This window comes from Diabrotica virgifera, chromosome 3 (assembly GCF_917563875.1).
Source record: "Diabrotica virgifera virgifera chromosome 3, PGI_DIABVI_V3a".
In the NCBI taxonomy this organism is placed as follows: domain Eukaryota; kingdom Metazoa; phylum Arthropoda; class Insecta; order Coleoptera; family Chrysomelidae; genus Diabrotica; species Diabrotica virgifera.
The window spans coordinates 257,670,535-257,693,698 of NC_065445.1; the positions used below are offsets into that span (position 1 = coordinate 257,670,535).

A 23,164-nucleotide genomic window follows, 5' to 3' on the forward strand; every position below is an offset into this window, starting at 1 on the left:
ACGGAGGACAAGTAACTAAACAACTATTAAAACTAATACAAAAAATAATAGAACAAAACAGAATACCACAAGAATGGAGATCAAGCATCCTAATACCTCTCTTCAAAAAAGGAGACAAATCAGACACGGAGAATTACAGAGGAATTAACTTATTAAACACAACATTAAAATTAACAACCAAAGTGATAACAACCAAATTGAATGAAGTCATATGCATATTTACGTTTCGTGAGCCTTAAGAAAGCATTTGACAGGGTCAAATTAAAGGATTATGTCTATAATTTTTTTTTGATTTTATATTGTTTTATAGACTTTATAAATAGATAACAATTTTATAAAGACGGTTTATTTTATATAAAAAAATGATATTTTTCAATTAATTCTGTTATTTAAAAGGAAATGCTGTTTTTTCTTCTTTCATATTTGTTGCATGCATCTTAAAGCTTTGCATAATAACTTTCATGTACCACCAATCTTCTATCAATTTGATCTATTTTTGAATAACCTGCAAATAAAAAATTATTGTTTTAGAAAAATTACTATAAAGAAATATAATAAAGAGTATGTACAAGGTACAATAATATATTTTAAGGAAATTTTCCTTGTGATATTTTTAATATATTTTAACTTTTCTTGAACCTCAAAGCAACTATCGCCTCATTTTGAATTTGGTGCTCAAACTATTATATACCTACATATCAATCTTTTACTGCAATTTTTTAATACTTCCTTCAAGTGCATTCACCATCAATGTAGGTTAACGCTTACAGTGCTACATAATATTGGGATTGGGATAGTGAATACAAATAGAAGGCATAACTTTTCTCTGTTTATAATATTTACCAAATCCTCACCTGATATTCCCAAGCCGGTCCTGAGTTCGTTTTTAAAAATATTGAGAACTCTCTCGACTCCTTGCTGTCCACTATGAACCAGTCCCCACAAAGCAGATCGTCCTACCAGAGCCATCTTGGCTCCAAGAGCAACAGCTTTGAGAACATCAACGCCATCTGTCACTCCGCCGTCGACGTAAACTTCTATTTTGTCACCTACCGCCTTTACTACATCACAGAGAGCGTCAATCTAAAATTATAATATAGGAGATCTATAAAGTATAATTTACAGTTATTTTGTTGTTGTTTATTTGGGTTTATATGACTGCGAATCCATTCGCCAATTTTACTATTTCTTATTGTATTAGTCATTTTTTCGTATCTTATCCTAAAACTAATAATAATATTAATCTCTAATAAACAATTCTACTAATAAATAATTATTTTTGTATTTTTTTTAATAATTTTTTATAATATATTTTTTTTGTATTTTTTTTTCTAAATTATGTTCTCAGAGTTCCACAGCAAAAACTGCAACATTCTTTTTAGCTTTTTACTATGTCCAAGTTCGTCATTCATTTTTATCTACATTTTTTTTATTATATTTTTTAATTATTATATATATTTTGTTTCTATTATTTTTTTTTGTATTTTTTTGTATATATTTTTTCTTTCTTTTTTATAGTTATATTTATATGAAATCCGCCATTAACTACAAACATTAAAAAATACAACATCAACATCAGTGGCGCACCTAGTCTGGGGCGATTAATAGATTTCCTCTAGACGTCGCCCTCTCTAGAAAAGTTAATATTTTTTCATTTCTTTTCATTTTTCATTCATCTTTATGCTGCAACTTAATTTCATTAAAATATATTTACCCAACCGGACTAAATTTTGCATTAATTCCATTTGTTTTAAGCACCCGCACTATATTCGGGGCTGATTTCATAACGCCCGATAAAGGCATGCGGTTACCATGAAAGCGACGCACGCGCAGAAACTACAATATTTTGAAGCACATTGCTCAACAGACACAGAGCTAAGGCGATTATATGGGCTTTCAGAAATCAGCCCCAAGATCAACTTACTAGTACTATGTATAGTATTGTAACGAAATTTAATGATATAAAAAAGAAAATGTTTTTTATACCGCAGCAGGTGTTCCATCCAACTGCCTAGATCCATGGTTGGAGACTTGAACAGCAGCTACCCCAGCTTCAACAGCGAGTAATGCATCCTCTGCAGTCAATATTCCTTTCAAAACTATGGGAAGATGTGTAATACTCTTCAACCATTTAATGTCTTCCCAGTTGATGGACGGATCAAATAAATCATTGACGTAGTTCTGAAGACCTGATCCTTTTGTGAGATTCTGATTCATTTCGGAAATTTTTCCTTCGAAATTCGCCAACCTAGAAACTACATATGTGTTGACAAATAATCATAACGAATGTTACAATTTAATTTAAGAGAAAGAATAATAAGTTACAAGAGGCGGAAAACTAAAATTCGGATTATTGTCCTCTGATGCGTTTTAAGATGGAAATATAAAGCAAAACAGAGTAATGAATTAGTCGACAAGGGAATCTAAAATTGCATGCACGACTTGTCGTTCACCATGACAATAATCTTTAGCGAACTAGTTCCTTTATACTATCAAAAGTGAATAAAAATGAACTAAAAGTAAAGATGATTCAGATTTGATTAGAGCACAGGAGCTCCACTATGTGCTTATATAGTCTGGGCTGATTATCGAAGAATAGGCCATTTTTGGGAAAAGTTATTTACCAGGAATTTTATTGCTGGAATCGAATTATAAGATCCTATATATTAATAATATAGGTATGCAAAGTCCTCAAATAGTGTGCTACTTTTTTTATAAACAAAATGGCGCCCGGAAATCGTGTTTTTTTCAATTATTGCTCTAGAACTCCGAAGATTTTAACTTTACAACAAAAACACTCAAATAAAAATTCACCGTGATTAAATTATGCATAGAGACGTGTTTTCCCCATCTGCTCCGATGAAAATTTTCCTCGGAAAATGCGGGTTTTCCCAACAAAATCTTTAATTTTCAAATAAAGTTTTAGTTAAGTAATTATTTACCAATAATTAAATAATTTGGTGACTTAAAAGCCTTCTTGATTTAGATTATAGTTCCAGAAGCTGGTGAAAATTAAACGAATATTTTAGCAACAATTCAATTGTTAATTAATAATTTACGGTCGCAATAATAACCAAAATAATTATGATACACTGATCAAACTTTGAAATCTTATAAAGATGAGATGCCTATTTAACATTTTGTCGACAAAATATAAATTTTTTATTTTTTTGCATAATCTTTAAATGTTTAAAAAAAAATAGTTATAAACAAATTAACGTTTCTCAGAAAGTTTTTATTATATTATAATTTTAAAAAATAGCTAAAATGCGCATTTCAAATATCTTGAAAATGAATGCTTTAAAACTTTTTTGCAACCATTTGCAAAAAAGTTATGAAACAACAAAGTAAACATACGATTACTACGGTGTTAATAATTTTTTTTAATTCTTTCAAAGCGTAGAAGTGAGTTTAAAGTACAAGCTAATTATTTATAAAATAATATCGATTATCAGCTTAATGGTTATATTTTAATTAAAGATTATAAATATATTTTTTTGTAATTTACACGCGCGAAAGTAGAATAATACAGTACCGTAGCTACCCGCCCACATACACAACTCGCGCGAGTTTAAGCGTGTCAGTTGCTTCGAGTGAACATTTTATCTCCGGCTCTGTATCAAGCCTACTTTCGCGCTAAAAATTACAAAAAAAGTATTTTTAATCTTTGATTAAAATATAACCATTGCACTAATTTTTGACATTTTTTGTGAGTAATTAGATTGTACCATAGACTCACTTTTAAGCTTTGAAACAATTAAAACAAATTATAAACAATGGAGATATCGTATATTTATTTTGCTGTTCCCTAACTTTTTTGCAAATGGTTGGAAAATTTTTTTAAAGCATTTATTTTCAAGACCTATGAAATACGCATTTTAAGTATTTTTTAAAATTAGAATATAATAAACAATTTCTAAGAAATGTTAATTTGTTTATAACAATTTTTTTAAACATTTAAAGATTATGCAAAAAAATGAAAAATTTATATTTTGTCAACAAAATATTAAATAGGCATCACACCTTTAAAATCTTTCTAAGTTTGATCAATGTCTCATGATTATTTTGGTTGTTATTGCGACTGTAAATTGTTAATTAACAATTGAATTGTTGCTAAAATATTCGTTTCATTTTAACCGGCTTCTGAATTTATAACCTATACTAAGAAAGCTTTTATTTCACCAAGCTATATAATTATTGATAAATAATTACTGGCCCAAAAAATTTATTTGAAAATTCGAGATTTTGTTGGGAAAACCCACGTTTTCCGAGGAAAATTTTCGTCGGAGAAAATCGGGAAAACATGCCTCTATGTAGAATTAAATTGGGGTGAATTTTTATTTGAGTATTTTTGGTGTAAAGTTAAAATCTTCGGAGTTATAGAGCAATATTTGAAAAAAATACGATTTGTCGGCGCCATTTTGTTTATAAAAAAAAAGTAGCACACTATCTGTGGACTTTGCATACCTTTATTAATATTATATAGGATCTTATAATTCGATTAAAGCAATAAAATTGCTGGTAAATAACCTTTCTTTGTACTTTACTAATTAGACCAACGTATTATAACTATTTTTTTTTTCAAAATTTAAAGATTATGCAAAAAAAAGAAAAAATTACATTTTCTCGATAAAATATTAAACAAGCATCTCATCTTTATATTCTTTATAAGTTTGATCAATGTATCATGATTATTTTGGTTATTATTGCGATCGTAAATTGTTAATTAACAATTGAATTGTCGCTAAAATATTCGTTTAATTTTCACCAGCTTCTGGAATTACAATCTACACCAAGAAATCTTTGATGTCACTAAGTTATTTAATTATTGATTAATAATTACTTACCCACAAATTTATTTAAAAATTATAGTTTTTGTTAGGAAAACCCGCATTTTCCGAGGAAAATTTTCGTCGGAGCAAATCGTGAAAAACATATCTCTATGCAGAATTTAATTGCGGTGAATTTTTATTTGAGTGTTTTTGTTGTAAAGTTAAAATCTTCGGAGTTATATAGCAATAATTGAAAAAAATACGATTTGTCGGCGCCATTTTGTTTATAAAAAAGTAGCATACCATCTGCGGACTTTGCATACCTATATTATTAATATATAGGATCTTATAATTCGATTCCAGCAATAAAATTGCTGGTAAATAACTTTTCCATGAATTTTGCTAATTAGCCCAGAGTAATAGTGCGTATTTCGATTTTAAATAAATCTCTGAGGTGCTCTGATGAGATTTATTTAAAATCGAAATACGCACTATAAGCACATAGTTTAGGCCCTGGTCCTGTGCTGTAACCAAATCTGAATGATATTTACTTTCAGAAAGAATAATATTTGAGGAGACTAATTTACATTTGGTGGGGAATAGCGTCTTAAAATTTTTAATTTACGAAGAGAATCGTAATAGTTATTTTCCTAACAAGTTCAGAAAGTCATACTTTTCCGCACGCGACTGCAGTTTGCCGAACGACGCGAAGCGGGAGTTCGGCAAGCAGTCGAGTGCGGAAAAGAGACTTTCTGCAAGCGTTAGGAACAATATTTTTCTATGAGTCTTTAAAAAATTACCAAATCTTAATCAATTAATTTAATTAATATGAAAATACATACACAAATTAGTTCTTTGACAAGATTGTCAAAACCAAACTTTCAGCATAATTGGTTAGCATGACGACGATCTTGGTTTCCATGACGACGACTCAAAACCACTGTTATTGTCTACTGATTTGATTTTCGAATATTAAGTATGTCAAAATTATTTTATTTTATCGAATTCTCGCGTTAATTTCATTAAAACATATAATATTTAAATATTAGTTTATTGCATGTATTATAATTACTTTAAGGCCATATTAACATATCTAAATTAACACGCGTGCGGAAAAGTAAAACGCGTGCGGAAAAGTAAAACGCGTGCGGAAAAGTAACACGCGTGCGGAAAAGTAAATATTTCTAAACTAAAACGCGTGCGCGAAAGTAGACTTTTTGCACGCTCGTAGAAAAAACATATTAAACGTTGAACAGGTAATACTATAGCCAAAAATGTTATAAACGTATAGTTTAGTTTATTCTTCTTCTATATTTTCCTATATCTTCTGGCCGGTCTTTAGTATTAAAGATATTTATTGCTTTGTTCAGTAATCGTCATTTAATAAACGCAGGATCTCATTTATAGATGGCGCAATCATTCATAAATCCGTCTTTGAAAAGCATCAACTTTCAAACGTCATCTGTTAAATTTTAAACGCAAGTGACAAATCCTTTTCTCTTTCTTTTACAAATAAACAGATTTAGCTGCAACTCTCAAGGCCACTTGCACCGCATTAATGAACGTCTGTCGTGTCTTCTTTCAGCGGTTGGAGCTAAATCTGTTTTACTGCACCTACCTTTTTAAAATACATAAACTCACCTTTTCAAAAAAATTATCATTTTGTACTTACTTAAGATGTGGAGGTAATGTAAACTTGTTCTTCAAATCAGGTAAACGCAAACCCAATAACGGTGCATCCACAGTTAATACTATTGCTTTAAAACCAGCTCTCTCTGCTCTCAAAATTAAATTTTTAGTTAAAGATCTAGAAAAACAAAAAATAATTATAAAATTTTTTATAACTTGGTTATTTTGTTTACAAAAATTAAAATGCTCAAGAAACCAGCTTCAAAAAAATTTAAACAGAAATTTTACCTGTTATTATAAATATATACTTGATACCATTTCACAGCTCTTGGAGCAGCTTGAGCAACTTCTTCAATGCTGGACGTTGACATGGTGCTAAGAGTGTACACTACACCCATTTCTTGAGCAGCTAAATTTAAAAAAGTAAAGTTAAAGTTAAAAATTAAAATACCTGCTCAAAATATTAACTTTTTACAGCACGGGTCTGTTATTCTTGTAGAAAGTATATATAGAGAAGATAACAGAGTCCATGCGAAATTTATTAAAGCCCTCATTTTACCTAAAATGTCAAGGTGCATAACTAAGGCGTAGGATAAGAAGAAACGGAAGCTGATTCTAGAACAGGCCAAGACCCACCATGGATTGTAGTGTAGAGGCAATGAATGATGATAATGATGATGATGTCAACTTACATACACTGGATAACTGCTGATATATTTGCATAAGTCATAAAATATACAGGAAAATTAACATATTTATTAATATAGTACCATTTACCTTTAACCATAGCAATTTCTCCCATTGGATGAGCCATTTTTTGCATGCCAGACGGAGCAATTCCAATCGGCATGGAAATCTTCTCTCCAAGAACTATTGTAGATAAATCTATATTTTCTACATTTCTTAAATATCTTGGTCTTAGTTTATACCTGAAGAAAAACACAAGAATTGTCACCTCATACGCATGCCAAAGAACCATAATGTTAAAGGGATACTGAAGGAGGGAGACATGGGAAAAACGAGGACGGCCAAAGACTTACCAGAAATAGGCGTATGAGATTCGAAAGAAAAAGCAAGGGACCAGAAAAATACAACGAAATATCTAAGTTTTTGGAAGCCACGGCCCTGCAAGGCCTGTAGCGCTGTTACATATGTTGTGCTCAAACGATACTAAGTATTAAACAAACATCAATGACAATTCATTGATGTTCACTGTCTCTATCTCTTTAATCTTGTTAAGAATGTACTGACTGAGAAGGTAAGAGAGGGAGCTCCTTGGTCAATACTCGTTGCTGATGATATTGTGTTAGTGGAAGAGAGCAAAGAAATGTTGGAGAAGAAGTTGGAGGATTGGAGAAGGGCCATTGAAGAGGAATATGTCAGCATGTCGAACACAGAGTACCTATATGTGGTTGGGAGGAACAGGAATGGTTGGGAATATCGAATTTCTTGGGGAAAAACTAGGATGAGTAGGAGAATTTAAAATAGCTTGGCTCCTACATAACGCAAAATGGGATACTAGACCGAGAAGTTTCCCACAAGATACAGAAAGAACTAAAAGAATACCAAAAATATTAAAAAAAAAGAATATTAAACTAAGAATTAAATATTAAACTAAGTTTAGAAAGAACTAAAAGAATACCAAAAATTAAAAAAAAATATTACTTCGTGGGGATTTGAACAGGGGACCTCTCGATCCCTAGGCGAATGCACTACCGATCAGCTACCACCGTTTTTGTATTCAGTTGATCATTTCTCGGACATGATTACAATCACGGTGACAGATAGATTAATTGAAATAAACATTTTCAATAATAGTCTGGGCTGATTATCGGAGAATAGGCCATTTTTGGGAAAAGTTATTTACCAGCAATTTTATTGCTGGAATCGAATCTTATGATTGTATATATTAATAATATATAGTATTTTTACTACAAAAACGTTATTACGTAGGTCAAAATTTTTGACGTAAGAGAACTGTCAAAACATTAGAATGTGACTTTTCATTATTGCTATGTTTATTATAAATATTTTGACCTACGTAATAACGTTTTTGTAGTAAAAATATTATAGATATGCAAAGTCCGCAGATAGTGTGCTACTTTTTTTATAAACAAAATGGCGCCCGAAAATCGTGTTTTTTTCAATGTTTGCTCTATAACTCCAAAGATTTTAACTTTAGACCAAAAACGCTCAAATAAAAATTCACCGCAATTAAATTCTGCATAGAGACGTGTTTTTTCCGATTTACTTCGACGAAAACTTTCCCCGGAAAAAGCGGGTTTTTCCAACAAAATCTTTAATTTTCAACTAAACTTTTAGATAAGTAGTTGTTAATCAATAATTAAATAACTTGGTAACGTAAAAGCCCTTTCCGTATATATTATAATTCCAGAAGCCGATGGAAATTGAATGAACAGTTTAGCAACAATTGAAATGTTAATTAAAAATTTACGGTCGCTATAATGACGACAATAATTACGATGCATAAGAATAACTATGATTTTTTCATAAAAAGACACTATACCTATCTAATGTATGTTACAGAATTGAAATTGGACTATTTAAGCGGCCTCAGGAATATTTTAAAATTATAAACAATTTTTTGGCTTATAAACAAATAGAATATCTCGGGAAATATTAAACTAAACTAAATTGTGAAAACGGTATTCGAAAGATAGCGGCAGGACGCTTCTTTTAAAAGAAAAAACGTTTAATTATGACGAGTGGTTCCTGAGATACAACCAGTCGTTGACCGAAATTTACGGCAAAGATATAAACAATAGGATCATAATTTTCAAACCATCACCTTTTTATTTTTGTCCTCTTTCTCCACACCAAGTTTCATATCTTTAAAATCCTCATAACATATATTATTATAATACAAACTATCGATAATACGTGTGAAAATTGCCAAAAATAGCAAAATTCCAATCAAAAATTAGGTTGGAGAAAATGTAACCCTCAAAGTTCAAAATCGGTATACGTTAAAAAAATGCATTTTCTCGGATTCCCATGGAGCAATTTCCTTCATTCTTTTTTTGTTCCCAAGTAACTCGAGTAGAGCCATCGAACTAACGCATTATTAAATGTCAAACTTGCTTTTGTTTTGTTATAATAAATTAATTAATTTATTATAGCACAATATTTTAATTTGTTTAAATAAAAATTGTTTAAATAATTATACAGCTTTCAAATGAGAATATTTATGTTTTTAACTTTAAAAGGTACACTTGTAGTAAGTTTATCTAAAAAAAAGCCTACATCTGGAAAAAATATGTAATTTTCTGTTCTTATAAATAAATTAATCTATTATAACAAAACAAAAGCAAGTTTGACATTTAATAATGCGTTAGTTCGATGGCTGTACTCGAGTTATTAGGGAACAAAAAAAGAATGAAGGAAATTGCTCCATGGGAAGCCGAGAAAATGCATTTGGTTAACGTATATCGATTTTGAACTTTGAGGGTTACATTTTCTCCAACCTAATTTTTGATTGGAATTTTGCTATTTTTGGCAATTTTCACACGTATTATCGATAGTTTTTATTATAATAATATATGTTATGAGGATTTTAAAGATATGAAAATTGGTGTGGAGAAAGAGGACAAAAATAAAAAGGTGATGGTTTGAAAATTATGAACCTATTGTTTATATCTTTGCCGTAAATTCCGGTCAACTTTGACCGGTTGTATCTCAGGAACTACTTGTCATAATTAAACGTTTTTTTTTATAAAGCGTCCTGCCGCTGTCTTTCGAATACCTTGTTCACAATTTAATTTAGTTTAATATTTCCCGAGATATTCTATTTGTTTATAAGCCAAAAAATTGTTTATAATTTTAAAATATTTCTGAGGACGCTTAAATGGTCCAATTTCAAATTCTGTAAAGTACATTAGATAGGTATAGTGTCTTTTTATGAAAAAATTATAGTTATTCTTATGCATCGTAATTATTGTCGTTATTATAGCGACCGTAAATTTTTAATTAACATTTTAATTGTTGCTAAACTGTTCATTCAATTTCCATAGACTTCTGGAATTATAATATATACGGAAAGGGCTTTTACGTTACCAAGTTATTTAATTATTGATTAACAACTACTTATCTAAAAGTTTAGTTGAAAATTAAAGATTTTGTTGGAAAAACCCGCTTTTTCCGGGGAAAGTTTTCGTCGAAGTAAATCGGAAAAAACACGTCTCTACGCAGAATTTAATTGCGGTGAATTTTTATTTGGGTGTTTTTGGTCTAAAGTTAATATCTTTGTAGTTATAGAGCAAAAATTGAAAAAAACACGATTTTCGGGCGCCATTTTGTTTATAAAAAAAGTAGCACACTATCTGCGGACTTTGCATATCTATATTATTAATACATACAATAATAAGATTCGATTCCAGCAATAAAATTGCTGGTAAATAACTTTTCCTTGTATTTTGCTAATTAGCCCAGAGTATAATACTTATTACGAGGAAGACAAATCCACAGACATAAAAATTATAATAAATATATTTACTAAAAATATATTTTTATAAATATATTCTTTTACTAATTCACTAACACCTTATTTGCGCTACATAACTTAAAAGATGTAGTGACTAATACCATACTGTCGGTGTGCGCATGCGCCCGGGAAAATAAAAATTCACCCTCGTGCCTAAAGAAGTATAACTTCAAAAAGCTAGTGCCCAACAAATACTCTGGTATAGATACGATCTACCTGAAGTTTTGAAAAATATGACATAGACTGACTTAAGTCATGCCCTACTTACAAAAGGAAGGGGAAACACAGAGGAGGAGATTAACAACATATAGTAGAGGATCCGACATAAGGTCGATTTTAGTCTAGGCGCCAAATAGAGGTCACCGTGTCATTTTCAATTCTGATGGACAAACTCAACGGTTTCTTATGGATTTTTGGCTGCTGATTACGAATTTCGAGGGTGGATTTCGATCCGAGTGGTTAAACAATTGTTATAAACAATTTAATTGTTTATAAGGCTCTGGCTCATAAACTAAAAGAAATAAAAAAAATGTTTTAAATAAAATTTATTCCCTAATAAAAAACGAGGAAACAACCGTTTACTAAACTTAAATCCGACAATTAGAACTCAAGCTATTGTAAAATTAGTGCACAATGCAAATTGCAAAATAAGTATTTTTCGAATCTTTACCGATCGTAACTCGGCTTCTACGCATGCAAATGAGCCTTGTAAGGTGTCCTTTTAAAGCTTAATTAAGGGGCTTCCAAAAAAAGTTTGTTAAATTATTTGATCTTCATTTGTTTTAAAGTTATACCCGTTTGAAGTTATAATTTTCTTAAAAAAATTGTACATTAATTTGTTTATAAAGGTTTCAAGCAAACTTGAGCTATAAACATTTATACTTTAATTAACAATAATGATAAAACAGCTCAAAAGGAACAATTTGAGCTTAAGAAAATGTTCGTAAGTTTATTTTTGGCTAAGATGTCGATATTTTAATGGCACGCTATGAGGCGCAAGATTGGCTCATAGTAAAGTAAGTATGTATTCTTCGACGCTTTATCGATCGTAACTCGGCTTCTACGCATGAAAATGAGCCAATATGTGATATCCATATAAAAATGGATCGAGTTATTTTGCAGCATCATCATTGCATATGAAACGAGCATTTATGATGTGGCGGCATACACACAATTGACGGGACTTGATGATGCTGCAAAAGAACTAGATCCACTTTATATGGATATCATATAGATAATAGACTCTGAAGCCTCAAAAAGTTTTAGTAGTTTTACTGCCTACAAGAACAGACTTGTATCACCATGTAACTGTTAAAATTTCGCTAAGAACGTATGCAGATGTAAAAAAGCTGATATTCCCTGTATATCTGTAGCCAGATTTGCAGATGCATGAAAAAAATGTTTGTAAAAATAGTATTAATAAATAATATTAACTTACTTTTTAGTTATACTTCTGAAATATAAGTTTTTAATGTTTTTTTCTCATTAAGTGCAAAAAATAGAAGACAAAGTAAATAGAATGAAAGGTGATACGAGGTACAGTATGATGATTTAATTATAAGAATTATATGATAAAATTTTATTAGGATCTTCAAAAATGAAAAATGAAGATAACGTATGTATACATAGAAATTATAATTTGCATAGAGAAGTTAGCTCGTGAACCTTTACGCGGTGAGCCGATCTTGCGCCTCATAGCGCGCGCCATTAAAATATCGACATCTTGGCCCAAAATAAACTTATGAACATTTTCATAACCTCAAATTGTTCCTTTTGAGTTTTTCTACCATTATTGTTCATTAAAATATAAATGTTTATAGCTCAAATTTTCTTGAAACCCTTATAAACAAATGAATGTATAATATTTTTAAGAAAATTGTAACTTCAAACGGGTATAACTTTAAAACAAATGAAGATCAAGTAATTTAACAAAATGTATTTGGAAGCCTGTTAATTAAGCTTTAAAACGACACCTTCTAAGACTTATTTGCATATGCATAGAAGCCAAGTTACGATCGATAAAGCTTCGAAAAATACTTATTTTGCAATTTTCAATTTGCATTGTGCACTAATTTTACAATATCTTGAGTTATAATTGTTAGATTTAAGTTTAGTAAACGGTTTTTTCTTCGTTTTTTACTAGGGAACAAATTTTATTTAAAACATTTTTTTTATCTCTTTTAGTTTATGAGCCAGAGCCTTATAAACAATTTATAAACAATTAAATTGTTTATAACAATTTTTTGACCACTCGGATCGAAATCCCCCCTCAAAATTCGTAATCAGCAGCCAAAAATCCATAAGAAACCGTTGAGTTTGTCCATCAGAATTGAATATGACACGGTGACCCCTCTGGCGCCTAGACTAATTTGCACCGATCTGTTTAATGGATAAAAATTATTGGATATGTTATTTAGCATGTTAACAATTACACTATAATTAATAAGTAAACTATAATTAATTAATAATTAAAAAATGACATTTTTTATGAATTTAAAAAAATTTTTGACCCGGGCAGATATTATTTCAGATTTTTTGGATCATTCTAAACAAAAAAGGTCTTTTGTAATTTTTCTCTAAAGTTGATCGTTTTTGAGTTAAACATTTTACAATTGAAAAAAGAACGAAAGATGACAATTTTCAAGGCTCAAAAACACAAGTAAAAAATATCAATTATACATAAATTAAAGCTCAAACCTTTTTCTATCAGGTCTCGATAAGAATTTTAGCCATGTTTTACTCTAAAACATATTTTTTTAATTGTTAATGAGGAAGGTTTCTTATGGGGAGACGGCCATTAACAACTAAAAAACAATGTTTCACAATGAAATAAGTCTAAAGGACTTATCAAGAACTGATAGAATAAGGTTTAAAGTTGAATTTAGGTACTTCGTAATTTCAAAAATGATATTTTATACTTATGTTTTTGAGCCTTGAAAATCGTCATCTTTCGTTCTTTTTTCAGTTTTAAATTGTTTATAGCTAGAAAACGATCAACTTTAGAGAAAAATTACAATAGACCTTTTTTTGTTTAGAATGACCTAAAAATCTGAAATAATATCAGCCCGGGTCAATTTTTTTTTAATTTATAAAAAAATGTAATTTTTTAATTATTAATTAATTATAGTTAGAACAAGATTAGACCGGGCAACCCTTGTTTTTTGTAATTGTTGACATGCTAAATTACATATCCAATAATTTTTATCCATTAAACAGATCGGTGCAAATCGACCTTATATTGTATCTTAGACTAATACCTACTTACAAGTATATTCATTTTCCTATTACTAATAGTCATGGAATCCAAGGAGGCTTAGGGTCCTCTAAGAACTGGAGGAAAAGAGTAGAGAACCAATCAGATGATCAATACATAAAAAGAAATGTATGAATTTGAATGAAAGAAGAAGAAAAAGAACCTATTCAAAGGAAATGCGAAATAACGAGAGATAAAAACTCTGGGTAAAAAAACTTAATGCTGTTGTCATGCATCTCGTTATTATATGGAATAATGGGAAAACATTGAAACTAAGACGAATGAGTAATCGCATGTATTATTTTATTCGCAAAATAAAAAACGCTGGACGGAAGGGCCGCCCGAGAACTTTATCGTACCGATCTATTATCGTTATCGTACTAGATACTGGCATTCTATAAAAATAACAAAGTTACTCGTTATTTTGATATTTTAGAAACACCTTGTATACTTGAAAATATTTTATGGTTCTACGCATCATTAATTCCCGCATTTGAGAAAATGTTCGGGGACACACTATAGATTATTGCATAAATCAATAGAATATTAGTCATACTTTCATTTCAAATTAGTCCATTTTTCTGAGAAATTAATAGTTTACAATATTTGCATTTTACTGCATGGATTGTAATGAAATTTTGGGAGTAGCCTAAAGCCCAATCTCCTAATTCAAAGTCTATCCTATATACTATGGCGCTTTTATCATGGGGGCGATTCTCACCACTTCTCGGGGATAGAACATTTTTATTTTCGAATTGCATGGAGCAAAAGGAAGAATTTTAAGAAAATTTAAAAATGCGCTCTATAATTTGATCTTATTTTTTTCACCCGTCCAACTTTTTGAAAGTAGAAATAACACTATATTAAGAGGTATTGCAAAAGAAAAACAATGCATTTAAATTCTGGTGAATGAGGGGTTAAATGTATGTACTTCTCATTTTTCCTTAAAGTACATTAGTCATATATTTTTTTGCACCATCTCGCTTAGTTTGAATGTAACCGACATTTAACGGTGCTCGTTTTAAAGGCCTTTTCAAACACTATAAAAGCATGAGCACTTTGAGCATGCACCAAAAAACAAACTCTTTTACCTACCATATTTCTTTTTGTATTATAAATAGAAAATTTACGAAGGAACGAATCTCTTTGTTATTTATAATTAAAAAAAAATTTTATATAGTGTTTTTAGTTTTATGCATAGTTTTTAAGGTATTAACAAAAAACCGTCCGAAAACGTGTCATTTTTAAATGAAAATGGCCAATTTTCAACTACGCATAACTCAAAAAGTATTGAGTTCTCAAAAAAAAAGTATAGATCAGTTTTTGCTTAAAAATAGGTTCTCTAGCCACTTCCATGCTTATTTTGACCAATAAATTTTCCACCCCCTTGAAGGGGTGGGAATTGCCCCAAGATAAAAAGCGCCATAGTGTATAGGGTAGATTTTGTTTCTTGAGCTATTCCCTACTTACTGTGAAAATATCAAGTACATCGATGTAGTAGGATGGAATTCGGAGCCAAATACTCTCATTGACTGCCCTATAATAATGCTCTGCTATGATCGCGTGAGAGGGGACACACACAAGATTCTAGCAAAATTTCAATTTTCACAGCAACAGCAAGGAGTTTTATGTCATTGGAAAAATAATTTTACATTCTTTCAAAATGTGTAAATATATATGTATGCAAAAAATTTAGAATTTTTTTTTCATTTCCGGTTAAACCGGAAGCCATATTGTGGGTAAAATTTATTGTGTTAGTAGATAACAAAGTACTATATATGACTGCCAAACTTCAAATTTTAGTTTCTATTACAGAGGTAGTTACGGGCACTCGAATATTTTTTTATAAAAAATTCATAACTCCCCTCCTATGAAGAGTTAAGAAATCTGACCAATGTTATTCAATTTACTGATAGGATATCAAAAATGTATCAAAAAATAAACAAATTCCTAGGAGTCATTTTTGAGAAAATTTAGTTCAAATTTATGTCAAATTTTTTATCCCTTAAATATAGGCAACCCATAACTTTTTCTGAAAAACGATAATATTCTTGTTATAGCCCCATCTTTAGGCTATATAAATGTTTTTTCAAATTAAATTTATCTTAAACAAGTTTTTAGATTGGTAGGGAAATGTATCGGGTGGGCGGTCGGCCATGCTGGCCGCCATTTTGGATTTGGAAATGTCAAATTCCGTATTTCTATTTACCTATTGATGAGCTAACTTTAAGTTAAATTTCATTCGTTTCGGTCAAAATTTGAAAAAATGGGCCCCAAATAACCCCCCTATTTCGGCCCCCCTCTGAGAGGTTTTTTTCAAAAGCTTAGTTTCTCGACAAAATTCTCTTAAACTTACTGATACCGAATTTCATCGAAATCGGTCCAGTAGTTTTTGCTGTGCGGTGGCGACATACGTACGTACAGCCGGTTCCTAAAAAAACTGATACGACTCTTAGTAAGATTTAATCATGTTGAGCAGTGTATTTGATTGATCTGACATTATATTTATTATGACAGACAAATAATAAAATAAACAAAAACAAACAACTGATTCATGAAAAAACTAATAAGTATTTTAGAAAAATTTAAACGCAGGATGAAAGATTACATTATTACCGAGGGCGGAAAGCCCCTTAGAATAAACAAGCAGTTTCTATTGAATGAAATATTTGAAATTAAATATCACACTTTTTTTTTATTCTCAGCCCTGTAACTTATCAAAATAAATATTATAGAAGTTTTCAGGGACTTTCAGCCCTCGGTAATAATGTAGTCTTTCATTCTGAGTTTAAATTTTTCAAAAATATTTATTAGCTTTCTCAGGATTCGAAAAAAAAAATGAATACAATTAAAATACATTGAGAATTTTGACATGCGTCACAATTTTGCATTAACTCAATGTAAAATTCTAAACTGTTGAATTCCAGCTTCCCTAATTATTTGACATCAAAAGACATTAGAAACTATTTGTAGATGATTCAAATCTGTATTGAAAACAACTGTTAAAATTGGTCTACGTAATTAAACATATTCCAAAATTTTGTAAAAATGTAATACATTTCAGTTTTCAGCCCAAACTTAGGCCACACACAATGCAATAATGTTCACATTTTTGAACTGTCAATATTTTTATTTTATCATCTATTGTTTAAAAACAATACAGTTGATAAGATACCCTCAGTTGCGGAGAAAGTATTAATAATAAAGATTAATAATAAAGTCTAATAACCGTGGAACAGAATAAGCTATCTGACAAATTTTAAGATTTGGCAGTGACATTGACAGTATGTAAATATTAAGTATTTATCCTTCAAAATACACTGCTCAATTTTCTACAAAATACGCGTCAAGAGTCGTATCAGTTTTTTTTGGAACCAGGTGTACATACGTACAGCCGGTTCCTAAAAAAACTGATACGACTCTTAGTAAGATTTCATCATGTTGAGCAGTGTATTTGATTGATCTGACATTATATTTATTATGACAGACAAATAATAAAATAAACAAACAACAAACAACTGATTCATGAAAAAAGTAATAAGTATTTTAGAAAAATTTAAACGCAGGATGAAAGATTACATTATTACCGAGGGCGAAAAGCCCCTTAGAATAAACAAGCAGTTTCTATTGAATGAAATATTTGAAATTAAATATCACACTTTTTTTTTTAATTTCATCCCTGTAACTTATTAAAATAAATATTATAGAAGTTTTCAGGGACTTTCAGCCCTCGGTAATAATGTAGTCTTTCATTCTGAGTTTAAAATTTTCAAAAATATTTATTAACTTTCTCAGGATTCGAAAAAAAAATGAATACAATTAAAATACATTGAGAATTTTGACATGCGACACAATTTTGCATTAACTCAATGTAAAATTCTAAACTGTTGAATTCCAGCTTCCCTAATTATTTGACATCAAAAGACATTAGAAACTATTTGTAGATGATTCAAATCTGTATTGAAAACAACTGTTAAAATTGGTCTACGTGATTAAACATTCCAAAATTTTGTAAAAATGTAATACATTTCAGTTTTCAGCCCAAACTTAGGCCACACACAATGCAATAATGTTCACATTTTTGAACTGTCAATATTTTTATTTTATCATCTATTGTTTAAAAACAATACAGTTGATAAGATACCCTCAGTTGCGGAGAAAGTATTAATAATAAAGATTAATAATAAAGTCTAATAACCGTGGAACAGAATAAGCTATCTGACAAATTTTAAGATTTGGCAGTGACATTGACAGTATGTAAACATTAGGTATTTATCCTTCAAAATACACTGCTCAATTTTCTACAAAATACGCGTAAAGAGTCGTATCAGTTTTTTTTGGAACCAGGTGTACGTACATACGTACATACTTCCGACATGTTTTTTTATTTGCTTTTTAGACTCAGCGGGACTCAAAACGTCGAAAAAAAGTGAAATCTGAAAAAATTTTTTTTGCACGATCCTATAACTTTATCTATTATACTCATACTGCGTATGTAGTACGATAAAGTAAAAATAACAATTAGGTAATATAAAAATTACATACAAGTCAAAGTTTTGAATTTAATAAAATATAAAATAATTTTAAACTAAAAACCTTATTGTGACCATTTTTCTGGTTACACCTCCGTGGCTTCTAAAAATACAAGCCAAGAGAATGCTGGAGCAAAAGAGCTTTGGCTTCGTGTTGCAACCAAATGAAAATTGTTATTCATTTTACTTTATCGTACTACATACGCAGTATGAGTATAATAGATAAAGTTATAGGATCGTGCAAAAAAATTTTTTTCAGATTTCACTTTTTTTCGACGTTTTGAGTCCCCCTGAGTCTAAAAAGCAAATAAAAAAACATGTCGGAAGTATGTACGTATGTACGTACGTATGTCGCCACCGCCCAGCAAAAACTACTGGACCGATTTCGATGAAATTCGGTATCAGTAAGAGTAAGTTTAAGAGAATTTTGTCGAGAAACTAAGCTTTTGAAAAAACCTCTCAAAGGGGGGCCGAAATAGGGGGGTTATTTGGGGCCCATTTTTGCAAATTTTGACCGAAACGAATGAAATTTAACTTAAAGTTAGCTCATCGATAGGTAAATAGAAATACGGAATTTGACATTTCCAAATCCAAAATGGCGGCCAGCATGACCGACCGCCCACCCGATACATTTCCCTACCAATCTAAAAACTTGTTTAAGATAAATTTAATTTGAAAAAACATTTATATAGCCTAAACATGGGGCTACAACAAGAATATTATCGTTTTTCAGAAAAAGTTATGGGTTGCCTATATTTAAGGGGTCAAAATTTGACATAAATTTGAACTAAATTTTCTCAAAAATGACTCCAAGGAATTTGTTTATTTTTTGATATATTTTTGATATCCTATCGATAAATTGAATAACATTGGTCAGGTTTCTTAACTCCTCATAGGAGGGGAGTTATGAATTTTTTATAAAAAAATATTCGAGTGCCCGTAACTACCTCTGTAATAGAAACTAAAATTTGAAATTTGGCAGACATATATAATACTTTCTTATCTATTAGCACAATAAATTTTACCTGCAATATGGCTTCCGGTTTAACCGGAAATGAAAAGAAAATCTTAATTTTTTACATACGCCCTGTATATTTTTACATATTTTGAAAGAATGTAAAATTATCTTTCCAATGACATAAAACTCGTTGCTGTAACTCAAAAACTAGAAAAGTTACAGAAAATTGAAATTTTGCTAGAATCTTGTGTGTGTCCCCTCTCACGCGATCATAGCAGAGCATTATTATAGGGCAGTCAATGAGGGTATTTGGCTCCGAATTCCATCCTACTACATCGATGTACTTGATATTTTCACAGTAAGTAGGGAATAGCTCAAGAAACAAAATCTACCCTATATACTATGGCGCTTTTATCTTGAGGCAATTCCCACCCCTTCAAGGGGGTGGAAAATTTATTGGTCAAAATAAGCATGGAAGTGGCTAGAGAACCTATTTTTAAGCAAAAACTGATCTATACTTTTTTTTGAGAACTCAATACTTTTTGAGTTATGCGTAGTTGAAAATTGGCCATTTTCATTTAAAAATGACACGTTTTCGGACGGTTTTTTGTGAATACCTTAAAAACTATGCATCAAACTAAAAACACTATATAAAATTTTTTTTTAATTATAAATAACAAAGAGATTCGTTCCTTCGTAAATTTTCTATTTATAATACAAAAAGAGATATGGTAGGTAAAATGAGTTTGTTTTTTGGTGCATGCTCAAAGTGCTCATGCTTTTGTAGTGTTTGAAAAGGCCTTTAAAACGAGCTCCATTAAATGTTGGTTACATTCAAACTAAGCGAGATATGGTGCAAAAAAATATATGACTAATGTACTTTAAGGAAAAATGAGAAATACATACATTTAACCTCTCATTCACCAGAATTTAAATGCATTGTTTTTCTTTTGCAATACCTCTTAATATAGTGTTATTTCTACTTTCAAAAAGTTGGACGGGTGAAAAAAATAAGATCAAATTATAGAGCGCATTTTTAAACTTTCTTAAAATTCTTCCTTTTGCTCCATGCAATTCGAAAATAAAAATGTTCTATCCCCGAGAAGTGGTGAGAACCGCCCCCATGATAAAAGCGCCATAGTATATAGACTTTGAATTAGGAAATTGGGCTTTGGGCTACTCTCAAAATTTCATTACAATCCATGCAGTAAAATGCAAATATTGTAAACTATTAATTTCTCAGAAAAATGGACTAATTTGAAATGAAAGTATGACTAATATTCTATTGATTTATGCAATAATCTATAGTGTGTCCCCGAACATTTTCTCAAATGCGGGAATTAATTATGCGTAGAACCATAAAATATTTTCAAGTATACAAGGTGTTTCTAAAATATCAAAATAACGAGTAACTTTGTTATTTTTATAGAATGCCACTATCTAGTACGATAACGATAATAGATCGGTACGATAAAGTTCTCGGGCGGCCCTTCCGTCCAGCGTTTTTATTTAAAAATTATATAATTTATAAGTTTCAAGAGTACACACCTAAAGAATGCTTTTCTGTTATCGGCCAAGGTCTCCTGTCTTCCTGCACCACTTCTACAATAATCCCGTATATCTTTAGGTAAAATTTCCAAAGCATGTTTCTCAAATTCGGAAACACTAACTAAATCAGACATGTTGACAAGCAAACTATTTTTCTTTTGTAAGAATTATTACTTACAATAGTACATAAATAATTATAGAAAGTAGCACACACTGTTTATAATAATTAATATAAAAACACATGAGATAAGGTATCACTGTTTTGTGCATGGGCGTCGCCAGGATTATTTTAAGGGGGGTGCATCTATATGTAGACATTATACCATCAGCATACATCAGACAACATACATCTTTCTTAACCAATATAAAATCCAGAACTATTATACACAGGGCCCCCGCAAGGCTGATTGGCGCCCGCGTGCGGGACATATTTTAGCGCCCTTTATATCCACTATACAGGGTGAGTGGGGAGGAACGCACCAAACTTTAAACTGTATAATATACGTAAAAATAATCAAACATAACTCATATGTTGTTATTCGATAAACAATAATATTTTGTCATTTCAAAGTTTTCAAACAAATTTTATACAGGGTGTCTACATAACTAGGAAACTATATGGGAAACTGGTTTATTATTAATTTTACGAGAAAAAGTGATTCTTCATAAAAAGTTCTGCATTGTCTAGAACTCAGAATGCAACCATCAAATATAAAAATTTATGAATCTTATACGAGGTATGTCAAAAAATATGAATTTCGGTCAAGAGCAAAGTACGTTTATTTTTCATAATATTGAAAAGTTGTTATGAAAAGTTGTTCAGCGTTAAAAACTATATTTCTATATGCAATTACGTCCTTCTAGTTGAAATGAGACCCTTAGAACACAAGGGGTATAACTGACAATTTTAGTAAATCAGATTGTAAATACAAAAATGGACTCCCAAACACTTATAAAACATGGTGGCTTCAAATTTCCTACATAAACTAACAATAAAATGATCAAAAATGACATGTCATTGAAAACCTGCTAAGTAGTTCCTATATACCTAGATTTTTAAAATTTATCTAGAACTTTGAACATTGTTTTCTCAAAACTTGTCACTTATACCCATTGTGTTCTAAAGGCCTCGTATATTGTGATCTAGAAAGGCACTTTACTATTGATCGAAACTCATATTTTTTTACATATATCTCATATTATAAAATTGAAAAAAATTGATAGGTTTGATGGTTGCATCTTAGATTTTAGACCATGCAAAGCTTTTTAGAAAGAACTTTTTATCGTACATTAATTATACTTTTCAACAACGCCCTTTTCATTTATTACAAATAATGTTATAACTCTTTTATTATTATTAATTAATTAATTCAATAATAATAAAAGAGTTATCGCATTATTCGTACTAAATGAAAAGGGCGTTTTGGGTATCTGTATTTCAATTAAAAGGATGTAATTGCATATTAAAACATAGTTTTTAATTAATTCCAAACAACTTTTAATAATAATAATTGTGAAATATAAGGTACTCTTGATCGAAATTCATATTATTTTTGATACTCATAAGATTGACACAATTTTATATTAGGTTCCATTTTAGTTTTTACACTATGAAAGTTTCCCATATGGTTCCAAGTTACGCAGACACAATGTCTTAATTATTTTCTTTTTCTTTCAAAATAAATTGTAAATTGTGGATTTTATTAGAGGAAACCCGATTATAACTATTTAAAATGAATTATTATTATTCTATGCAATGATTATGATACTTACCATTTTCACAATTAATTTAATTTCCACACCACTTAAAATAACAACAAATAAAAAAGATTGTCCAATATTTTTTACACGAAAACAAAAGTTTAAAATCAGGGCAGAACAAACCCAACGGTTATTGCAATAATACCTAGTCGTAGGTAATAACTATTAACACCGATATAAAATAAAATTTTAAACCTTTCACTGCAGGAA

The 23,164-nt window shown here is 30.2% G+C and overlaps 1 protein-coding gene across 2 annotated transcripts; it reads right to left on the minus strand.

Moving 5' to 3' along the window:
* Nucleotides 1–330: 330 nt before the first annotated feature.
* On the minus strand, nucleotides 331–21,400 carry LOC114329666 (2-Hydroxyacid oxidase 1-like). Of its 2 annotated transcripts, XM_028278847.2 has the most exons (7): nucleotides 21,194–21,400; nucleotides 7,179–7,330; nucleotides 6,690–6,810; nucleotides 6,445–6,579; nucleotides 1,987–2,248; nucleotides 855–1,083; nucleotides 331–505 (listed from the first exon to the last, which is right to left on the minus strand). In XM_028278847.2, exons 1-7 carry the CDS (start codon nucleotides 21,325–21,327, stop codon nucleotides 438–440), a joined length of 1,101 nt encoding a protein of 366 aa, XP_028134648.1. In that variant the 5' UTR covers nucleotides 21,328–21,400; the 3' UTR covers nucleotides 331–437. The 2 variants fall into 2 exon arrangements, with proteins under 2 accessions (XP_028134648.1, XP_028134649.1); XM_028278848.2 differs by lacking the exon at nucleotides 7,179–7,330.
* Nucleotides 21,401–23,164: the final 1,764 nt, after the last annotated feature.